The 23,639-nt window shown below is 45.1% G+C and overlaps 1 protein-coding gene across 5 annotated transcripts in view; it reads left to right on the top strand.

The window, feature by feature from the left end:
• Positions 1–15,224: 15,224 nt before the first annotated feature.
• Positions 15,225–23,639, top strand: part of BPTF (bromodomain PHD finger transcription factor) — a 42,206-nt gene continuing 33,791 nt past the window's right edge. For 4 of the 5 annotated variants that reach the window (XM_040437427.1, XM_040437425.1, XM_040437426.1 and 1 more), the window contains exons 1-2: positions 15,226–15,850; positions 19,331–20,153. In XM_040437427.1, the coding sequence (XP_040293361.1) occupies positions 15,415–15,850; positions 19,331–20,153 (1,259 nt within the window). In that variant the 5' untranslated portion in view covers positions 15,226–15,414. Of the gene's footprint in view, positions 15,851–19,330; positions 20,154–23,639 lie in introns of all 5 variants that reach the window. The other variant, XM_040437422.1, reaches the window with a different exon arrangement.

The following is a 23,639-nucleotide window of genomic DNA, read 5'->3' as shown; positions in this document are numbered from 1 at the left end:
AGTGCGGCAGCAGAGGAGGATATGAGGGTATAAGCAGCTGCACTGATACTGTACAGGGGTATTATAATGTATGGGGAGTAATATAATGTACAGGGGGTGTTATACTGTATGGGGAGTAATATAATGTACAGGGGGTGTTATACTGTATGGGGAGTAATATAATGTACAGGGAGTGTTATACTGTACAGGGAATGTTATACTGTACAGGGGGTGTTATAGTGTAAGGGGAGTAATATAATGTACAGGGGGTGTTATACTGTATGGGGAGTGTTATAATGTACAGGGGGTATTATAGTGTACATAGAGTGTTATAGTGTACAGGGGGTGTTATACTGTACATAGAGTGTTATAGTGTACAGGGAGTGTTATACTGTACAGGGAATGTTATACTGTACAGGGGGTGTTATAGTGTAAGGGGAGTAATATAATGTACAGGGGGTGTTATACTGTACATAGAGTGTTATAGTGTACAGGGAGTGTTATACTGTACATAGAGTGTTATACTGTACAGGGGGTGTTATACTGTACAGGGGGTGTTATAGTGTAAGGGGAGTAATATAATGTACAGGGGGTGTTATAATGTACAGGGGGTGTTATAGTGTACAGGGGGTGTTATACTGTACATAGAGTGTTATAATGTACAGGGGGTGTTATACTGTACAGGGGGTGTTATAGTGTATGGGGAGTAATATAATGTACAGGGGTATTATAGTGTACAGGGGGTATTATACTGTACATAGTGTTATACTGTACAGGGGGTGTTATAGTGTACATAGTGTTATACTGTACATAGAGTGTTATACTGTACAGGGGGTGTTATACTGTACAGGGGGTGTTATAGTGTAAGGGGAGTAATATAATGTACAGGGGGTGTTATAATGTACAGGGGGTGTTATAGTGTACAGGGGGTGTTATACTGTACATAGAGTGTTATAATGTACAGGGGGTGTTATACTGTACAGGGGGTGTTATAGTGTATGGGGAGTAATATAATGTACAGGGGTATTATAGTGTACAGGGGGTATTATACTGTACATAGTGTTATACTGTACAGGGGGTGTTATACTGTACATAGAGTGTTATACTGTACATAGAGTGTTATACTGTACAGGGGGTGTTATACTGTACATAGAGTGTTATACTGTACAGGGGGTGTTATAGTGTACATAGAGTGTTATACTGTACATAGAGTGTTATACTGTACAGGGGTGTTATAGTGTACAGGGAGTGTTATACTGTACAGGGGGTGTTATAGTGTACAGGGGGTGTTATACTGTACAGGGGGTGTTATACTGTGCAGGGGGTGTTATAGTGTACAGGGGGTGTTATACTGTACAGGGGGTGTTATACTGTACAGGGGGTGTTATAGTGTACAGGGGGTGTTATACTGTACAGGGGGTGTTATACTGTACATAGAGTGTTATACTGTATAGGGGGTGTTATACTGTACATAGAGTGTTATACTGTACAGGGGGTGTTATAGTGTACAGGGGGTGTTATACTGTACAGGGGGTGTTATACTGTACAGGGGGTGTTATACTGTACAGTATAACACTCCCTGTACACTATATACAGTATAACACCCCCTGTACACTATATACAGTATAACACCCCCTGTACAGTATAACACCCCCTGTACAGTATAACACTCCCTGTACACTATATACAGTATAACACCCCCTGTACAGTATAACACCCCCTGTACAGTATAACACTCCCTGTACACTATATACAGTATAACACCCCCTGTACAGTATAACACCCTGTAAAATATAACACCCCCTGCACAGTATAACACCCCCTGTACAGTATAACACTCTATGTACAGTATAACACCCCCTGTACACTATAACACTCTATGTACAGTATAACACTCTATGTACAGTATAACACCCCCTGTACAGTATAACACTATGTACAGTATAACACCCCCTGTACACTATAACACTCTATGTACAGTATAACACTCTATGTACAGTATAACACCCCCTATACAGTATAACACTATGTACAGTATAACACCCCCTGTGCACTATAACACTCTATGTACAGTATAACACTCTATGTACAGTATAACATTCTATGTACACTATAACACCCCCTGTACACTATAACACCCCCTGTGCAGTATAACACTCTATGTACAGTATAATACCCCCTGTACACTATAACACTCTATGTACAGTATAACACCCCCTGTACAGTATAACACCCCCTATACAGTATAACACCCCCTGTAAAGTATAACACTCTATGTACAGTATAACACTCTATGTACAGTATAACACCCCCTATACAGTATAACACTCCCTGTACAGTATAACACCCCCTGTACACTATAACACTCTATGTACAGTATAACACTCTATGTACAGTATAACACTCTATGTACAGTATAACACCCCCTATACAGTATAACACCCCCTGTACAGTATAACACCCCCTGTACACTATAAAACTCTATGTACAGTATAACACCCCCTGTACAGTATAACACCCCCTGTACACTATAAAACTCTATGTACAGTATAACACCCCCTGTACAGTATAACACCCCCTGTAAAGTATAACACTCTATGTGCAGTATAACACTCTATGTACAGTATAACACCCCCTGTACACTATAACACTCTATGTGCAGTATAACACTCTATGTACAGTATAACACCCCCTATACAGTATAACACTATGTACAGTATAACACTCTATGTACAGTATAACACTCTATGTACAGTATAACACTCTATGTACAGTATAACACCCCCTGTACACTATAACACTCTATGTACAGTATAACACCCCCTGTACAGTATAACACTCTATGTACAGTATAACACCCCCTGTACAGTATAACACTCTATGTACACTATAACACCCCCTGTACAGTATAACATTCTATGTACAGTATAACACTCTATGTACACTATAACACTCTATGTACAGTATAACACTCTATGTACAGTATAACACTCTATGTACACTATAACACCCCCTGTACAGTATAACACCCCCTGTACACTATAAAACTCTATGTACACTATAACACCCCCTGTACAGTATAACACTATGTACAGTATAACACCCCCTGTACACTATAACACTCTATGTACAGTATAACACTCCCTGTACAGTATAACACTCTATGTACAGTATAACACTCTATATACACTATAACACCCCCTGTACAGTATAACACCCCCTGTACACTATAACACTCTATGTACAGTATAACACTCTATGTACACTATAACACCCCCTGTACAGTATAACACCCCCTGTACAGTATAAAACTCCCTGTACACTATAACACTCTATGTACACTATAACACCCCCTGTACAGTATAACACTCTATGTACAGTATAACACTATGTACAGTATAACACCCCCTGTACACTATAACACCCCCTGTGCAGTATAACACTCTATGTACAGTATAACACTCCCTGTACAGTATAACACTCTATGTACAGTATAACACTCTATGTACAGTATAACACCCCCTGTACACTATAACACTCTATGTGCAGTATAACACTCTATGTACAGTATAACACCCCCTATACAGTATAACACTATGTACAGTATAACACTCTATGTACAGTATAACACTCTATGTACAGTATAACACCCCCTGTACACTATAACACTCTATGTACAGTATAAAACCCCCTGTACAGTATAACACCCCCTGTACAGTATAACATTCTATGTACAGTATAACACTCTATGTACACTATAACACTCTATGTACAGTATAACACTCTATGTACAGTATAACACTCTATGTACACTATAACACCCCCTGTACAGTATAACACCCCCTGTACACTATAAAACTCTATGTACAGTATAACACCCCCTGTACACTATAACACTCTATGTACAGTATAACACTCTATGTACAGTATAACACTCTATATACACTATAACACCCCCTGTACAGTATAACACCCCCTGTACACTATAACACTCTATGTACAGTATAACACTCTATGTACACTATAACACCCCCTGTACAGTATAACACCCCCTGTACAGTATAAAACTCCCTGTACACTATAACACTCTATGTACACTATAACACCCCCTGTACAGTATAACACTCTATGTACAGTATAACACTATGTACAGTATAACACCCCCTGTACACTATAACACCCCCTGTACACTATAACACCCCCTGTGCAGTATAACACTCTATGTACAGTATAACACTCCCTGTACAGTATAACACTCTATGTACAGTATAACACTCTATGTACAGTATAACACCCCCTGTACAGTATAACACTCTATGTGCAGTATAACACTCTATGTACAGTATAACACCCCCTGTACACTATAACACTCTATGTACACTATAACACCCCCTGTACAGTATAACACCCCCTGTACAGTATAACATTCTATGTACAGTATAACACTCTATGTACACTATAACACTCTATGTACAGTATAACACTCTATGTACAGTATAACACCCCCTGTACAGTATAACACCCCCTGTACACTATAAAACTCTATGTACAGTATAACACCCCCTGTACAGTATAACACTCTATGTACAGTATAACACTCTATGTACAGTATAACACTCTATGTACAGTATAACACCCCCTGTACAGTATAACACCCCCTGTACACTATAAAACTCTATGTACAGTATAACACCCCCTGTACAGTATAACACTCCCTGTACAGTATAACACTCTATGTACAGTATAACACTATGTACACTATAACACCCCCTGTACAGTATAACACCCCCTGTACACTATAACACTCTATGTACAGTATAACACTCTATGTACAGTATAACACCCCCTATACAGTATAACACTATGTACAGTATAACACTCTATGTACAGTATAACACCCCCTGTACAGTATAACACCCCCTGTACACTATAAAACTCTATGTACAGTATAACACCCCCTGTACAGTATAACACTCTATGTACAGTATAACACTCTATGTACAGTATAACACTCCCTGTACAGTATAACACTCTATGTACAGTATAACACTCTATGTACAGTATAACACTCTATGTACAGTATAACACCCCCTATACAGTATAACACTATGTACACTATAACACTCTATGTACACTATAACACCCCCTGTACAGTATAACACTCTATGTACAGTATAACACTATGTACAGTATAACACCCCCTGTACACCATAACACCCCCTGTACAGTATAACACTCCCTGTGCAGTATAACACTATGTACAGTATAACACCCCCTGTACAGTATAACACTATGTACACTATAACACCCCCTGTACACTATAACACTCTATGTACAGTATAACACCCCCTGTACAGTATAACACTCTATGTACAGTATAACACCCCCTGTACAGTATAACACTCTATGTACACTATAACACCCCCTGTACAGTATAACATTCTATGTACAGTATAACACTCTATGTACACTATAACACTCTATGTACAGTATAACACTCCCTGTACAGTATAACACTCTATGTACAGTATAACACCCCCTATACAGTATAACACTCTATGTACAGTATAACACTCCCTGTACAGTATAACACTCTATGTACAGTATAACACTCTATGTACAGTATAACACCCCCTGTACAGTATAACACCCCCTGTACACTATAACACTCTATGTACAGTATAACACTCTATGTACACTATAACACCCCCTGTACAGTATAACACTCCCTGTGCAGTATAACACCCCCTTACACTATAACACCCCCTGTACAGTATAACACCCCCTGTACAGTATAAAACTCCCTGTACACTATAACACTCTATGTACACTATAACACCCCCTGTACAGTATAACACTCTATGTACAGTATAACACTATGTACAGTATAACACCCCCTGTACAGTATAACACCCCCTGTGCAGTATAACACTCTATGTACAGTATAACACTCTATGTACACTATAACACCCCCTGTACACTATAACACCCCCTGTGCAGTATAACACTCTATGTACAGTATAACACTCCCTGTACAGTATAACACTCTATGTACAGTATAACACCCCCTATACAGTATAACACTCTATGTACAGTATAACACTCCCTGTACACTATAACACCCCCTGTACACTATAACACCCCCTATACAGTATAACACTATGTACAGTATAACACCCCCTGTACAGTATAACACCCCCTGTACACTATAACACTCTATGTACACTATAACACCCCCTGTACAGTATAACACCCTATGTACACTATAACACCCCCTATACAGTATAACACTATGTACAGTATAACACCCCCTGTACACTATAACACCCCCTGTACAGTATAACACTCTATGTACAGTATAACACCCCCTGTACACTATAACACCCCCTGTACAGTATAACACCCCCTGTACACTATAACACCCCCTGTACACTATAACACTCTATGTACACTATAACACCCCCTGTACAGTATAACACCCTATGTACACTATAACACCCCCTATACAGTATAACACTATGTACAGTATAACACCCCCTGTACACTATAACACCCCCTGTACAGTATAACACTCTATGTACAGTATAACACTCCCTGTACACTATAACACCCCCTGTACAGTATAACACCCCCTGTACACTATAACACCCCCTGTACAGTATAACACTCTATGTACAGTATAACACTCCCTGTGCAGTATAACACTATGTACAGTATAACACCCCCTGTACATTATAACACTATGTACAGTATAACACCCCCTGTACAGTATAACACTATGTACACTATAACACCCCCTGTGCAGTATAACACTATGTACAGTATAACACCCCCTGTACAGTATAACACTATGTACACTATAACACCCCCTATACATTATAACACCCCCTGTACATTATAACACTATGTACAGTATAACACCCCCTGTAGACTATAACACCCCCTGTACATTATAACACTATGTACACTATAACACTCTATGTACAGTATAACACTCTATGTACAGTATAACACTCTATGTACACTATAACACCCCCTGTACAGTATAACACTATGTACACTATAACACCCCCTGTACATTATAACACTATGTACAGTATAACACCCCCTGTACAGTATAACACTATGTACAGTATAACACCCCCTGTACAGTATAACACTATGTACACTATAACACCCCCTATACATTATAACACTCCCTGTACAGTATAACACTCTATGTACACTATAACACCCCCTGTACATTATAACACTATGTACAGTATAACACCCCCTGTACATTATAACACTATGTACACTATAACACTCTATGTACAGTATAACACTCTATGTACAGTATAACACCCCCTGTACAGTATAACACTGCAGCTGCCCCACGGTCGGTGTTCATGCATTGCAGCCCGCATTTTGCGTGCCACAGCACGACCACGTGGCGCACACATTCATGTGCAGGAGACCTAATTATAATGTTCAGGGAGTATTATAATATATATCACACAGCCTATACATTATATGGGATATTTTGGGGTGTTCTCGGGGCCCCCCCCCCCCCCCCCCCCCCCGATTATTACACCCTGTATACATTATTTAGGCTATTTTGGGGTGTTCTCGGGGTCCCCTCTGATTATTACACTTTGTATACATTATATGGGATATTTTGGGGTGTTCTCGGGCCCCCCCCCCCCCCCCCGATTATTACACCCTGTATACATTATATAGGATATTTTGGGGTGTTCTCAGGTTCCCCCCTGATTATTACACTTTGTATACATTATATAGGATATTTTGGGGTGTTCTTGGGGTCCCCCCGATCATTACACCCTGTATACATTATATAGGATAATTTGGGGTGTTCTCAGGGTCCCCCCTGATTATTACACCCTGTATACATTATATAGGATATTTTGGGGTGTTCTCGGGGGCCCCCCCCCCCCCCCCCGATTATTACACCCTGTATACATTATATAGGATATTTTGGGGTGTTCTCGGGGTCCCCTCTGATTATTACACCCTGTATACATTATATAGGATATTTTGGGGTGTTCTCAGGTTCCCCCCTGATAATTACACCCTGTATATATTATAGGATATTTTGGGGTGTTCTCGGGGTCCCCCCGATCATTACACCCTGTATACATTATATAGGATATTTTGGGGTGTTCTCAGGGTCCCCCCTGATTATTACACCGTGTATACATTATACAGGATATTTTGGGGTGTTCTCGGGGTCCCCCCTGATTATTACACCCTGTATACATTATATAAGATATTTTGGGGTGTTCTCGGGGTCCCCCCGATTATTACACCCTGTATACATTATATAGGATATTTTAGGGTGTTCTCGGGGTCCCCCCTGATTATTACACCCTGTATACATTATACAGGATATTTTCGGATGTTCTCGGGGTCCCTCCTGATTATTACACCCTGTATACATTATATAGGATATTTTGGGGTGTTCTCAGGGTCCCCCCTGATTATTACACCGTGTATACATTATACAGGATATTTTGGGGTGTTCTCGGGGTCCCCCCTGATTATTACACCCTGTATACATTATATATGATATTTTGGGGTGTTCTCGGGGTCCCCCCCGATTATTACACCCTGTATACATTATATAGGATATTTTAGGGTGTTCTCGGGGTCCCCCCCGATTATTACACCCTGTATACATTATATAGGATATTTTGGGGTGTTCTCGGTGTCCCCCCGATCATTACACCCTGTATACATTATATAGGATATTTTGGGGTGTTCTCGGGGTCCCCCCCGATCATTACACCCTGTATACATTATATAGGATATTTTAGGGTGTTCTCGGGGTCCCCCCCGATCATTACACCCTGTATACATTATATAGGATATTTTGGGGTGTTCCCGGGGTTCCCCTGATTATTACACCCTGTATACATTATATAGGATATTTTGGGGTGTTCCCGGGGTTCCCCCGATTATTACACCCTGTATACATTATATAGGATATTTTCGGGTGTTCTCAGGGTCCCCCCCGATTATTACACCCTGTATACATTATACAGGATATTTTCAGGTGTTCTCGGGGTTCCCCCCTATTATTACACCCTGTATACATTAAATAGGATATTTTGGGGTGTTCTCGGGGTTCTTCTGATTATTACACCCTGTATACGTTATATAGGATATTTTCGGGTGTTCTCGGGTTCCCCGATTATTACACCCTGTATACATTATAAAGGATATTTTCGGGTGTTCTCGGGTCCCCCCCGATTATTACACCCTGTATACATTATATAGGATATTTTCGGGTGTTCCCGGGGTCCCCCCCCCCGATTATTACACCCTGTATACATTATATAGGATATTTTGGGGTGTTCTCGGGGTCCCCCCCGATTATTACACCCTGTATACATTATATAGGATATTTTCGGGTGTTCTCGGGGTCCCCCCTGATTATTACACCCTGTATACATTATACGGGATATTTTCGGGTGTTCTCGGGGTCCCCCCCCCCCCGATTATTACACCCTGTATACAATATACAGGATATTTTCGGGTGTTCTCGGGGTCCCCCCTGATTATTACACCCTGTATACATTATACAGGATATTTTCGGGTGTTCTCGGGGTTCCCCCCGATTATTACACCCTGTATACATTATACAGGATATTTTCGGGTGTTCTCGGGGTTCTTCTGATTATTACACCCTTTATACATTATATACGATATTTTCGGGTGTTCTCAGGTTCCCCCCTGATTATTACACCCTGTATACATTATACAGGATATTTTCGGGTGTTCTCGGGGTCCCCCCTGATTATTACACACTGTATACATTATATACGATATTTTCGGGTGTTCTCGGGGTCCCCCCGATTATTACACCCTGTATACATTATACAGGATATTTTCGGGTGTTCTCGGGGTTCCCCCCGATTATTACACCCTGTATACATTATACAGGATATTTTCGGGTGTTCTCGGGGTTCTTCTGATTATTACACCCTTTATACATTATATACGATATTTTCGGGTGTTCTCAGGTTCCCCCCTGATTATTACACCCTGTATACATTATATAGGATATTTTCGGGTGTTCTTGGGGTCCCCCCCGATTATTACACCCTGTATACATTATACAGGATATTTTCGGGTGTTCTGGGGTCCCCCCCGATTATTACACCCTGTATACATTATACAGGATATTTTCGGGTGTTCTCAGGGTCCCCCCCGATTATTACACCCTTTATACATTATATAGGATATTTTAGGGTGTTCTCAGGTTCCCCCCGATTATTACACCCTGTATACATTATACAGGATATTTTCGGGTGTTCTCGGGGTCCCCCCCCGATTATTACACCCTGTATACAATATACAGGATATTTTCGGGTGTTCTCGGGGTCCCCCCCGATTATTACACCCTGTATACATTATATAGGATATTTTCGGGTGTTCTCGGGGTCCCCCTTGATTATTACACCCTGTATACATTATACAGGATATTTTCGGGTGTTCTGGGGTCCCCCCCGATTATTACACCCTGTATACATTATAAAGGATATTTTCGGGTGTTCTGGGGTCCCCCCGATTATTACACCCTGTATACATTATATAGGATATTTTAGGGTGTTCTCGGGGTCCCCCCTGATTATTACACCCTGTATACATTATATAGGATATTTTCGGGTGTTCTCGGGGTCCCCCCCGATTATTACACCCTGTATACATTATATAGGATATTTTCGGGTGTTCTCGGGGTCCCCCCCGATTATTACACCCTGTATACATTATATAGGATATTTTGGGGTGTTATCGGGGTCCCCCCCCCCGATTATTACACCCTGTATACATTATATAGGATATTTTGGGGTGTTATCGGGGTCCCCCCCCCCGATTATTACACCCTGTATACATTATACAGGATATTTTCGGGTGTTCTCGGGGTCCCCCCTATTATTACACCCTGTATACATTATACAGGATATTTTGGGGTGTTCTCGGGGTCCCCCCTGATTATTACACCCTGTATACATTATATAGGATATTTTCGGGTGTTCTGGGGTCCCCCCCCCCCCGATTATTACACCCTGTACACATTATACAGGATATTTTCGGGTGTTCTCGGGGTCCCCCCCGATTATTACACCCTGTATACATTATATAGGATATTTTAGGGTGTTCTCGGGGTCCCCCCTGATTATTACACCCTGTATACATTATATAGGATATTTTCGGGTGTTCTCGGGGTCCCCCCTGATTATTACACTCTGTATACATTATATAGTATATTTTGGGGTGTTATCGGGGTCCCGCCCCCCCCCCCCGATTATTACACCCTGTATACATTATACAGGATGTTTTGGGGTGTTATCGGGGTCCCCCCCCCCCGATTATTACACCCTGTATACATTATACAGGATATTTTCGGGTGTTCTCGGGGTCCCCCCTGATGATTACACCCTGTATACATTATATAGGATATTTTCGGGTGTTCTTGGGGTCCCCCCGATTATTACACCCTGTATACATTATATAGGATATTTTAGGGTGTTCTCAGGGTCCCCCCTATTATTACACCCTGTATACAGTATATAGGATATTTTCGGGTGTTCTCGGGTTCCCCCCGATTATTACACCCTTTATACATTATATAGGATATTTTCGGGTGTTCTCGGGGTCCCCCCGATTATTACACCCTGTATACATTATACAGGATATTTTCGGGTGTTCTCGGGGTCCCCCCCCGATTATTACACCCTGTATACATTATATAGGATATTTTCGGGTGTTCTCGGGTTCCCCCCGATTATTACACCCTGTATACATTATATAGGATATTTTCGGGTGTTCTCGGGTCCCCCCCGATTATTACACCCTGTATACATTATACAGGATATTTTCGGGTGTTCTCGGGTCCCCCCCCCGATTATTACACCCTGTATACATTATATAGGATATTTTCGGGTGTTCTCGGGGTCCCCCCCGATTATTACACCCTGTATACATTATATAGGATATTTTCGGGTGTTCTCGGGTCCCCCCCGATTATTACACCCTGTATACATTATACAGGATATTTTCGGGTGTTCTCGGGTCCCCCCCCCCCGATTATTACACCCTGTATACAATATACAGGATATTTTCGGGTGTTCTCGGGGTCCCCCCTGATTATTACACCCTGTATACATTATACAGGATATTTTCGGGTGTTCTCGGGGTTCCCCCCGATTATTACACCCTGTATACATTATACAGGATATTTTCGGGTGTTCTCGGGGTTCTTCTGATTATTACACCCTTTATACATTATATACGATATTTTCGGGTGTTCTCAGGTTCCCCCCTGATTATTACACCCTGTATACATTATATACGATATTTTCGGGTGTTCTCGGGGTCCCCCCGATTATTACACCCTGTATACATTATACAGGATATTTTCGGGTGTTCTCGGGGTTCCCCCCGATTATTACACCCTGTATACATTATACAGGATATTTTCGGGTGTTCTCGGGGTTCTTCTGATTATTACACCCTTTATACATTATATACGATATTTTCGGGTGTTCTCAGGTTCCCCCCTGATTAATACACCCTGTATACATTATATAGGATATTTTCGGGTGTTCTTGGGGTCCCCCCCGATTATTACACCCTGTATACATTATACAGGATATTTTCGGGTGTTCTGGGGTCCCCCCCGATTATTACACCCTGTATACATTATACAGGATATTTTCGGGTGTTCTCAGGGTTCCCCCCGATTATTACACCCTTTATACATTATATAGGATATTTTAGGGTGTTCTCAGGTTCCCCCCGATTATTACACCCTGTATACATTATACAGGATATTTTCGGGTGTTCTCGGGGTCCCCCCCCGATTATTACACCCTGTATACAATATACAGGATATTTTCGGGTGTTCTCGGGGTCCCCCCCGATTATTACACCCTGTATACATTATATAGGATATTTTCGGGTGTTCTCGGGGTCCCCCTTGATTATTACACCCTGTATACATTATACAGGATATTTTCGGGTGTTCTGGGGTCCCCCCGATTATTACACCCTGTATACATTATAAAGGATATTTTCGGGTGTTCTGGGGTCCCCCCGATTATTACACCCTGTATACATTATATAGGATATTTTAGGGTGTTCTCGGGGTCCCCCCTGATTATTACACCCTGTATACATTATATAGGATATTTTCGGGTGTTCTCGGGGTCCCCCCCGATTATTACACCCTGTATACATTATATAGGATATTTTCGGGTGTTCTCGGGGTCCCCCCCGATTATTACACCCTGTATACATTATATAGGATATTTTGGGGTGTTATCGGGGTCCCCCCCCCGATTATTACACCCTGTATACATTATATAGGATATTTTGGGGTGTTATCGGGGTCCCCCCCCCGATTATTACACCCTGTATACATTATACAGGATATTTTCGGGTGTTCTCGGGGTCCCCCCGATTATTACACCCTGTATACATTATACAGGATATTTTGGGGTGTTCTCGGGGTCCCCCCTGATTATTACACCCTGTATACATTATATAGGATATTTTCGGGTGTTCTCGGGGTCCCCCCTGATTATTACACTCTGTATACATTATATAGTATATTTTGGGGTGTTATCGGGGTCCCGCCCCCCCCCCCGATTATTACACCCTGTATACATTATACAGGATATTTTCGGGTGTTCTCGGGGTCCCCCCTGATGATTACACCCTGTATACATTATATAGGATATTTTCGGGTGTTCTTGGGGTCCCCCCGATTATTACACCCTGTATACATTATATAGGATATTTTAGGGTGTTCTCAGGGTCCCCCCTATTATTACACCCTGTATACAGTATATAGGATATTTTCGGGTGTTCTCGGGGTCCCCCCCCCCCCCCCAATTATTACACCCTGTATACATTATATAGGATATTTTCGGGTGTTCTCGGGGTCCCCCCCCCCGATTATTACACTCTGTATACATTATATAGGATATTTTCGGGTGTTCTCGGGTTCCCCCCGATTATTACACCCTTTATACATTATATAGGATATTTTCGGGTGTTCTCGGGGTCCCCCCGATTATTACACCCTGTATACATTATACAGGATATTTTCGGGTGTTCTCGGGGTCCCCCCCGATTATTACACCCTGTATACATTATATAGGATATTTTCGGGTGTTCTCGGGTTCCCCCCGATTATTACACCCTGTATACATTATATAGGATATTTTCGGGTGTTCTCGGGTCCCCCCCGATTATTACACCCTGTATACATTATACAGGATATTTTCGGGTGTTCTCGGGGTCCCCCCTGATTATTACACCCTGTATACATTATATAGGATATTTTCGGGTGTTCTCGGGGTCCCCCCGATTATTACACCCTGTATACATTATATAGGATATTTTCGGGTGTTCTCGGGGTCCCCCCCGATTATTAAACCCTGTATACATTATATAGGATATTTTCGGGTGTTCTCGGGTCCCCCCCGATTATTAAACCCTGTATACATTATATAGGATATTTTCGAGTGTTCTCGGGGTCCCCCCCGATTATTACACCCTGTATACATTATATAGGATATTTTCGGGTGTTCTCGGGGTCCCCCCCGATTATTACACCCTGTATACATTATATAGGATATTTTCGGGTGTTCTCGGGTTCCCCCCGATTATTACACCCTGTATACATTATACAGGATATTTTCGGGTGTTCTCGGGTTCCCCCCGATTATTACACCCTGTATACATTATACAGGATATTTTCGGGTGTTCTCAGGTTCCCCCCGATTATTACACCCTGTATACATTATACAGGATATTTTCGGGTGTTCTCGGGTCCCCCCCGATTATTACACCTTGTATACATTATATAGGATATTTTGGGGTGTTTTCAGGGTCCCCCCCCCGATTATTACACCCTGTATACAGTATATAGGATATTTTCGGGTGTTCTCGGGGTCCCCCCTGATTATTACACCCTGTATACATTATACAGGATATTTTCGGGTGTTCTCGGGGTCCCCCCTGATTATTACACCCTGTATACATTATACAGGATATTTTCGGGTGTTCTCGGGGTCCCCCCTGATTATTACACCCTGTATACATTATACAGGATATTTTCGGGTGTTCTCCCCCGACTTTAGACCACAGCCCGAGCGGCGCTGCAGTTCCAGGGTGTCGCCGCCAGGCGGAGCTCCCGTCGCATTCCGGCCGTCACGTGACTCAGGCCTGGCTCTTCCAGTCGAGGGAGAGGGCAAGATGGCTGCCGCGGCGGATCCGGAGCCGAGCGCCGCCACCTGTGACTGAACGCGCCGTGTGTGCCGGGCGCCGCCCCTCTCTCCGGGATCCCGCCGCCAGCAGTGCCCGTTCTCCGGCTTCCCCCCTCGGGCCGCCCTCCGGAATCCTCTCCGCTCCAGAGGCCTCAGCATGAGGGGGCGGCGAGGCAGGCCGCCCAAGACCCCATCCCTGCCGCCCGCCGACGTCCCCCCGGGCCCCACGGCCGGACTCCGCTCCAGACTACGGGGCATCAGCAGCCGCGGCCGCTGGGCTCTGCATGGAGACGGCAGCGGCTCGCCCCCTCCCCGGGGCCGCCGGAGGCGGGGCGGGCCGGGCGGCCGGGGCAGGAGAGGCCGAGGAGGCAGGCCGGGCGCGGGCCGGACCCCCAGCAAGGTGGTCTACGACGACCACGAGAGCGACGACGAGCCCGAGGAGCGACGCTTCGACGAGGACATAGAAGAGACCGACGACATCGATGACGACGATTATCGACAGGAGATGGACGAGGAGATCGATGACGACGACGCCAGTTACTGCACGGACAGCAGCTTCAGGAGCCACAGCACCTACAGCAGCAGCACCCCTGGTGAGCGCCACCTAGCGGCCGGGGACCCCGAGGGGGAGGCCGGGACACGGCGCGAGAGCGCCCCCAGCGGCCGGAGCCGCGACTGCAGCCCCTCAACACGAGGAGCAGGATAATCATAATAATAATACTGCCCCTCACCGGGAGGAGAGGAATAGTAATAATACTGCCCCTCACCTGGAGGAGAGGAATAATACTGCCCCTCACATGAAGGAGAGTAATAATAATAATACTGCCCCTCACCGGGAGGAGAGTAATAATAATAATAATACTGCCCCTCACCGGGAGGAGAGGAATAATACTGCCCCTCACCTGGAGGAGAGTAATAATAATAATACTGCCCCTCACCGGGAGGAGAGGAATAGTAATAATACTGCCCCTCACCGGGAGGAGAGGAATAGTAATAATACTGCCCCTCACCTGGAGGAGAGTAATAATACTGCCCCTCACCGGGAGGAGAGTAATAATAATAATACTGCCCCTCACCGGGAGGAGAGTAATAATAATAATACTGCCCCTCACCTGGAGGAGAGTAATAATAATAATACTGCCCCTCACCGGGAGGAGAGTAATAATACTGCCCCTCACCGGGAGGAGAGTAATAATAATAATACTGCCCCTCACCTGGAGGAGAGGAATAATACTGCCCCTCACATGAAGGAGAGTAATAATAATAATACTGCCCCTCACCTGGAGGAGAGTAATAATAATAATACTGCCCCTCACCGGGAGGAGAGGAATAGTAATAATACTGCCCCTCACCTGGAGGAGAGTAATAATACTGCCCCTCACATGAAGGAGAGTAATAATAATAATACTGCCCCTCACCTGGAGGAGAGTAATAATAATAATACTGCCCCTCACCTGGAGGAGAGTAATAATACTGCCCCTCACCTGGAGGAGAGGAATAATAATAATACTGCCCCTCACCGGGAGGAGAGGAATAGTAATAATACTGCCCCTCACCGGGAGGAGAGGAATAGTAATAATACTGCCCCTCACCTGGAGGAGAGTAATAATACTGCCCCTCACCTGGAGGAGAGTAATAATACTGCCCCTCACCTGGAGGAGAGTAATAATACTGCCCCTCACCTGGAGGAGAGTAATAATAATAATACTGCCCCTCACCTGGAGGAGAGTAATAATAATAATACTGCCCCTCACCTGGAGGAGAGTAATAATAATAATACTGCCCCTCACCTGGAGGAGAGTAATAATAATAATACTGCCCCTCACCTGGAGGAGAGTAATAATAATAATACTGCCCCTCACCGGGAGGAGAGGAATAGTAATAATACTGCCCCTCACCGGGAGGAGAGGAATAGTAATAATACTGCCCCTCACCTGGAGGAGAGGAATAATACTGCCCCTCACCTGGAGGAGAGTAATAATAATAATACTGCCCCTCACCTGGAGGAGAGGAATAATAATAATACTGCCCCTCACCGGGAAGAGAGTAATAATAATAATACTGCCCCTCACCGGGAGGAGAGGAATAGTAATAATACTGCCCCTCACCTGGAGAGTAATAATAATACTGCCCCTCACCGGGAGGAGAGTAATAATAATAATACTGCCCCTCACCGGGAGGTGAGTAATAATAATTCTGCCCCTCACCTGGAGGAGAGTAATAATAATAATACTGCCCCTCACCTGGAGGAGAGTAATAATAATAATACTGCCCCTCACCTGGAGGAGAGTAATAATAATAATACTGCCCCTCACCTGGAGGAGAGTAATAATAATAATACTGCCCCTCACCGGGAGGAGAGTAGTAATAATAATAATACTGCCCCTCACCGGGAGGAGAGTAATAATAATAATACTGCCCCTCATCTGGAGGAGAGTAATAATAATAATACTGCCCCTCATCTGGAGGAGAGTAATAATACTGCCCCTCACATGAAGGAGAGTAATAATAATACTGCCCCTCACCTGGAGAGTAATAAGAATAATACTGCCCCTCACCTGGAGCAGAGTAATAATACTGCCCCTCACCTGGAGAGTAATAATAATAATACTGCCCCTCACCTGGAGGAGAGTAATAATACTGCCCCTCACCTGGAGGAGAGTAATAATACTGCCCCTCACCTGGAGAGTAATATAATAATACTGCCCCTCACCGGGAGGAGAGTAATAATAATAATACTGCCCCTCACCTGGAGGAGAGTAATAATAATACTGCCCCTCACCTGGAGGAGAGTAATAATAATACTGCTCCTCACCTGGAGGAGAGTAATAATACTGCCCCTCACCTGGAGGAGAGTAATAATAATACTGCCCTCAACACGAGGAGCAGGATAATAATAATACTGCCCCCTCACCTGGAGGAGAGTAATAATAATAATACTGCCCCTCACCTGGAGGAGAGTAATAATAATACTGCCCCTCACCGGGAGGAGAGTAATAATAATACTGCCCCTCACTTGGAGGAGACTAATAATAATAATACTGCCCCTCACCTGGAGGAGAGTAATAATACTGCCCTCACCTGGAGGAGAGTAATAATAATAATACTGCCCTCACCTGGAGGAGAGTAATAATAATAATACTGCCCCTCACCGGGAGGAGAGTAATAATACTGCCCCTCACCTGGAGAGTAACAATATTATTACTGCCGCTCAGCTGGAGGGTAATAATAATACTATTACAGGCTGCAGATGCAGAGTTGGGATCACGGCCTCGCCCCGTAGCTTCTCCTATGACTTTGTTCTGTGTTCGGTTTGTTGTCTCTTAGTGGAGCTTTGCTTCTTAAGATGACTGATAAGGAGGAGCTCCTGAGTCTCGGGGCCGCTGAGGTGGAGGAGACTTGTTCTCGGCGATGTCTCCTACTGCACACTCCTCACCTCCTCCTTCCCTCTCTTGTTCTGTCTCTTCCTCCTTTCTTTCCACTCTGATTTCCAGCCTTCTGCTTCCTCTTCCTTCGACTCTCCCGTCTTCCTCGTCCTCCTCCTGATTCTTCCTCTCTCCTCGTCTATGTTCTGTCTCCACCTCTTCCTTCCTCTTCCTTCGACTCTCCCGTCTTCCTCGTCCTCCTCCTGATTCTTCCTCTCTCCTCGGCTATGTTCTGTCTCCACCTCTTCCTTCGACTCTCCCGTCTTCCTCGTCCTCCTCCTGATTCTTCCTCTCTCCTCGTCTATGTTCTGTCTCCACCTCTTCCTTCGACTCTCCCGTCTTCCTCATCCTCCTCCTGATTCTTCCTCTCTCCTCGTCTATGTTCTGTCTCCACCTCTTCCTTCCTCTTCCTTCCTCTTCCTTCGACTCTCCCGTCTTCCTCGTCCTCCTCCTGATTCTTCCTCTCTCCTCGTCTATGTTCTGTCTCCACCTCTTCCTGAGCGCTCCGTCCGGGGCCACTAGGAGCCATTGGTGGTGGTCGGACAGACACTTAGAGATATGTGCGGGTCCTATCCATTGTCTGGGAGGGGAATACCCCTTTAACTCTTGTTCTCTTTTTGTGACTTTTTTTCTCTTCTCTTTTTCCAGGAAGGAGAAAACCCCGAGTCCACCGACCTCGCTCTCCCATCTTTGAAGAGAAGGACGTGCCTCAGCTGGAGTTCCCCAAGTCCTCAGAAGACTTGCTGCTGCCGAGCGAGCACTTAATGAGCGTCATTGCCGTCTTCGAGGTGCTTAGGAACTTTGGGACGGTGCTGCGGCTTTCTCCCTTCCGCTTTGAGGACTTCTGCGCCGCCCTGGTGAGTCAGGAGCAGTGCACCCTGCTGGCGGAAACGCACATTGCCCTCCTTAAAGCTGTCCTGCGGGAGGAGGACACCTCCAATACTACCTTCGGGCCGGCCGACCTGAAGGACAGCGTCAACTCCACCTTGTACTTGATCGACGGCATGACGTGGCCGGAGGTCCTGCGCGTCTACTGCGAGAGTGACCAGGAATACCACCATGTGCTTCCATACCAGGAAATGGACGACTACCCCTACGGACCCATCGAGGGCAAGGTGCAGGTTCTGCTCTTCCTGGTGGACCAGTTCCTGACCACCAACATGGCCCGCGAGGAGTTAATGTCCGAAGGGGTGATTCAGTACGACGACCACTGCCGCGTCTGTCATAAACTGGGGGACCTGCTGTGCTGCGAGACGTGTTCGGCCGTCTACCACTTGGAGTGCGTGAAGCCTCCTCTGGAGGAGGTGCCGGAGGACGAGTGGCAGTGCGAAGTGTGCGTGGCCCACAAGGTGTCAGGCGTCAGCGACTGCATCGCCGAGATCCAAAAAAACAAGCCGTACATAAGGCACGAGCCCATCGGATACGACCGCCATCGCAGGAAGTACTGGTTCCTCAACAGACGCCTCATTATGTAAGTCCGTCCTGAAGAAGTCAAGATGGCTGCCTCCTGTCAGTGAATGGAACCCATTACTGCTACATCCAGAGCGGGCCCAGCATGAGGTCTGGAAAGGTTATCCGCCCCTGGTTGGGAACAATGATGTTCCTATTCCCTGACAGCAAGCAGCCTGTACAGCTGTAATGCTTCTAACAGCTGAGGGTCTGATACAGTTGTTTCCAGTCTAGACAAGCCTCTGTGATACATTGTAACAGACCTTCAGCTGTTAACTAAACCCTTCAGCAGCAGCGCACCGTTCTCTCCTGGTGGTTTAGTATGGAGCCCACATGCCCATGAGGGGCCCTTCTGTGGTGGGCCCTCAGGAGCAGCATTGTGTGCCAGGTTTACAAGCTTCGTGTCATTTCTGTTTGGGGTGTTCTCGGGGTCCCCCCTTATTGTCATTTCAGTTTTATTGTCGTCTTACAGGATTGTCTGCACTGATACATGGTAACGATTCCTCAGATGTGATAAGGATTAATCCACGGCAGGTTTATACCCTGTTCCCATTCAATTGAGAACGGATGTTATGGGGGTCTCCCGACAGTCCCCCAATGTATCCTGCATTCTGTAAGGGAGGGGTCAGCGGCGCCGGCAGCCACTTGTCTCCCCGTAGCCGATCACCCGTGTTTATGGGGAGGTGACTGAGTGTTCCCCCGACAACTAATGTGTACGGACAAGAGGGGGGTCCCTGCTCAACATGCACCAGAACTCTGCCGCAATTTGTGCCAATGGGGTGTGGCTTATATGGCAGAGGCGTGGTCTGTTTGAAGGAGGCGGGATTTAAGAATGGTTATCATCAGGCATTAGACATTGTGGTAAATCTGGCGCAGCGTCTGTAGACTCCGTTCACAGTGGAAAACAGGTGTTTTCTTTGTTTTGTTTTTTTGTAACCCCTTTTCCTTGGACTAATATGGAAAATAAGTGACATGCCGCTTTAAAGGGGTCGTTTACTCTCTGGGGGGTGTTCGGGAAGAGGCCTCCCTTCTGACCAGACCTACTCCCCACCACTGGGCCCTTGCTCCTTAGCTCCTGCCTCACTTAAGTCCCTTGCAGTCAAAATCCGTATTACATAGCACAGCGCCCCCTGGTGTTCAGTTACTTACATACAATGGCGCCCCCTGGTGTTCTGTTACTTACATAGTATGGAGCCCCCTGGTGTTCAGTTACTTACATAGTATGGAGCCCCCTGGTGTTCAGTTACTTACATAGTATGGAGCCCCCTGGTGTTCAGTTACTTACATAGTATGGCTCCACCTGGTCTTCAGTTACTTACATAGTATGGAGCCCCCTGGTGTTCAGTTACTTACATAGTATGGCTCCACCTGGTCTTCAGTTACTTACATAGTATGGAGCCCCCTGGTGTTCAGTTACTTACATAGTATGGCTCCCCCTGGTGTTCGGTTACTTACATAGTATGGCTCCCCCTGGTGTTCAGTTACTTACATAGTATGGAGCCCCCTGGTGTTCTTACTTACATACTATGGCGCCCCCTGGTGTTCGGTTAATTACATAGTATGGAGCCCCCTGGTGTTCGGTTAATTACATAGTATGGCTCCCCCTGGTGTTCAGTTACTTACATAGTATGGCTCCACCTGGTGTTCTTACTTACATACTATGGCGCCCCCTGGTGTTCGGTTAATTACATAGTATGGAGCCCCCTGGTGTTCGGTTAATTACATAGTATGGAGCCCCCTGGTGTTCAGTTACTTACATAGTATGGAGCCCCCTGGTGTTCAGTTACTTACATAGTATGGAGCCCCCTGGTGTTCGGTTACTTACATAGTATGGAGCCCCCTGGTGTTCGGTTAATTACATAGTATGGAGCCCCCTGGTGTTCGGTTAATTACATAGTATGGTGCGCCCCCTGGTGTTCTTACTTACATAGTATGGCTCCCCCTGGTGTTCAGTTACTTACATAGTATGGAGCCCCCTGGTGTTCAGCTAATTACATAGTATGGCGCCCCCTGGTGTTCTTACTTACATAGTATGGCGCCCCCTGGTGTTCTTACTTACATAGTATGGCTCCACCTGGTGTTCAGTTACTTACATAGTGTGGAGCCCCCTGGTGTTCAGTTACTTACATAGTATGGCTCCACCTGGTGTTCAGTTACTTACATAGTATGGCTCCCCCTGGTGTTCAGTTACTTACATAGTATGGCTCCCCCTGGTGTTCAGTTACTTACATAGTATGGCTCCACCTGGTGTTCAGTTACTTACATAGTATGGCTCCACCTGGTTTTCTTACTTGCATACTATGGCGCCCCCTGGTGTTCAGTTACTTACACAGTATGGCTCCACCTGGTGTTCTTACTTACATACTATGGCGCCCCCTGGTGTTCAGTTACTTACATAGTATGGCTCCACCTGGTGTTCTTACTTACATACTATGGCGCCCCCTGGTGTTCGGTTAATTACATAGTATGGAGCCCCCTGGTGTTCGGTTAATTACATAGTATGGAGCCCCCTGGTGTTCAGTTACTTACATAGTATGGAGCCCCCTGGTGTTTAGTTACTTACATAGTATGGCTCCACCTGGTGTTCAGTTACTTACATAGTATGGAGCCCCCTGGTGTTCAGTTACTTACATAGTATGGCTCCACCTGGTGTTCAGTTACTTACATAGTATGGAGCCCCCTGGTGTTCAGTTACTTACATAGTATGGCTCCACCTGGTGTTCAGTTACTTACATAGTATGGCTCCCCCTGGTGTTCAGTTACTTACATAGTATGGCTCCCCCTGGTGTTCAGTTACTTACATAGTATGGCTCCCCCTGGTGTTCAGTTACTTACATAGTATGGCTCCACCTGGTGTTCAGTTACTTACATAGTATGGCTCCACCTGGTTTTCTTACTTGCATACTATGGCGCCCCCTGGTGTTCAGTTACTTACACAGTATGGCTCCACCTGGTGTTCTTACTTACATACTATGGCGCCCCCTGGTGTTCAGTTACTTACATAGTATGGCTCCACCTGGTGTTCTTACTTACATACTATGGCGCCCCCTGGTGTTCGGTTAATTACATAGTATGGAGCCCCCTGGTGTTCGGTTAATTACATAGTATGGAGCCCCCTGGTGTTCAGTTACTTACATAGTATGGAGCCCCCTGGTGTTTAGTTACTTACATAGTATGGCTCCACCTGGTGTTCAGTTACTTACATAGTATGGAGCCCCCTGGTGTTCAGTTACTTACATAGTATGGCTCCACCTGGTGTTCAGTTACTTACATAGTATGGAGCCCCCTGGTGTTCAGTTACTTACATAGTATGGCTCCACCTGGTGTTCAGTTACTTACATAGTATGGCTCCCCCTGGTGTTCTTACTTACATAGTATGGCGCCCCCTGGTGTTCTTACTTACATAGTATGGAGCCCCCTGGTGTTCGGTTACTTACATAGTATGGCGCCCCCTGGTGTTCTTACTTGCATAGTATGGCGCCCCCTGGTGTTCAGTTACTTACATAGT

This window comes from Bufo bufo, chromosome 6, assembly GCF_905171765.1.
Source record: "Bufo bufo chromosome 6, aBufBuf1.1, whole genome shotgun sequence".
Taxonomy (NCBI): Eukaryota; Metazoa; Chordata; class Amphibia; order Anura; family Bufonidae; genus Bufo; species Bufo bufo.
This window is presented reverse-complemented; position numbering and strand designations above follow the sequence as displayed.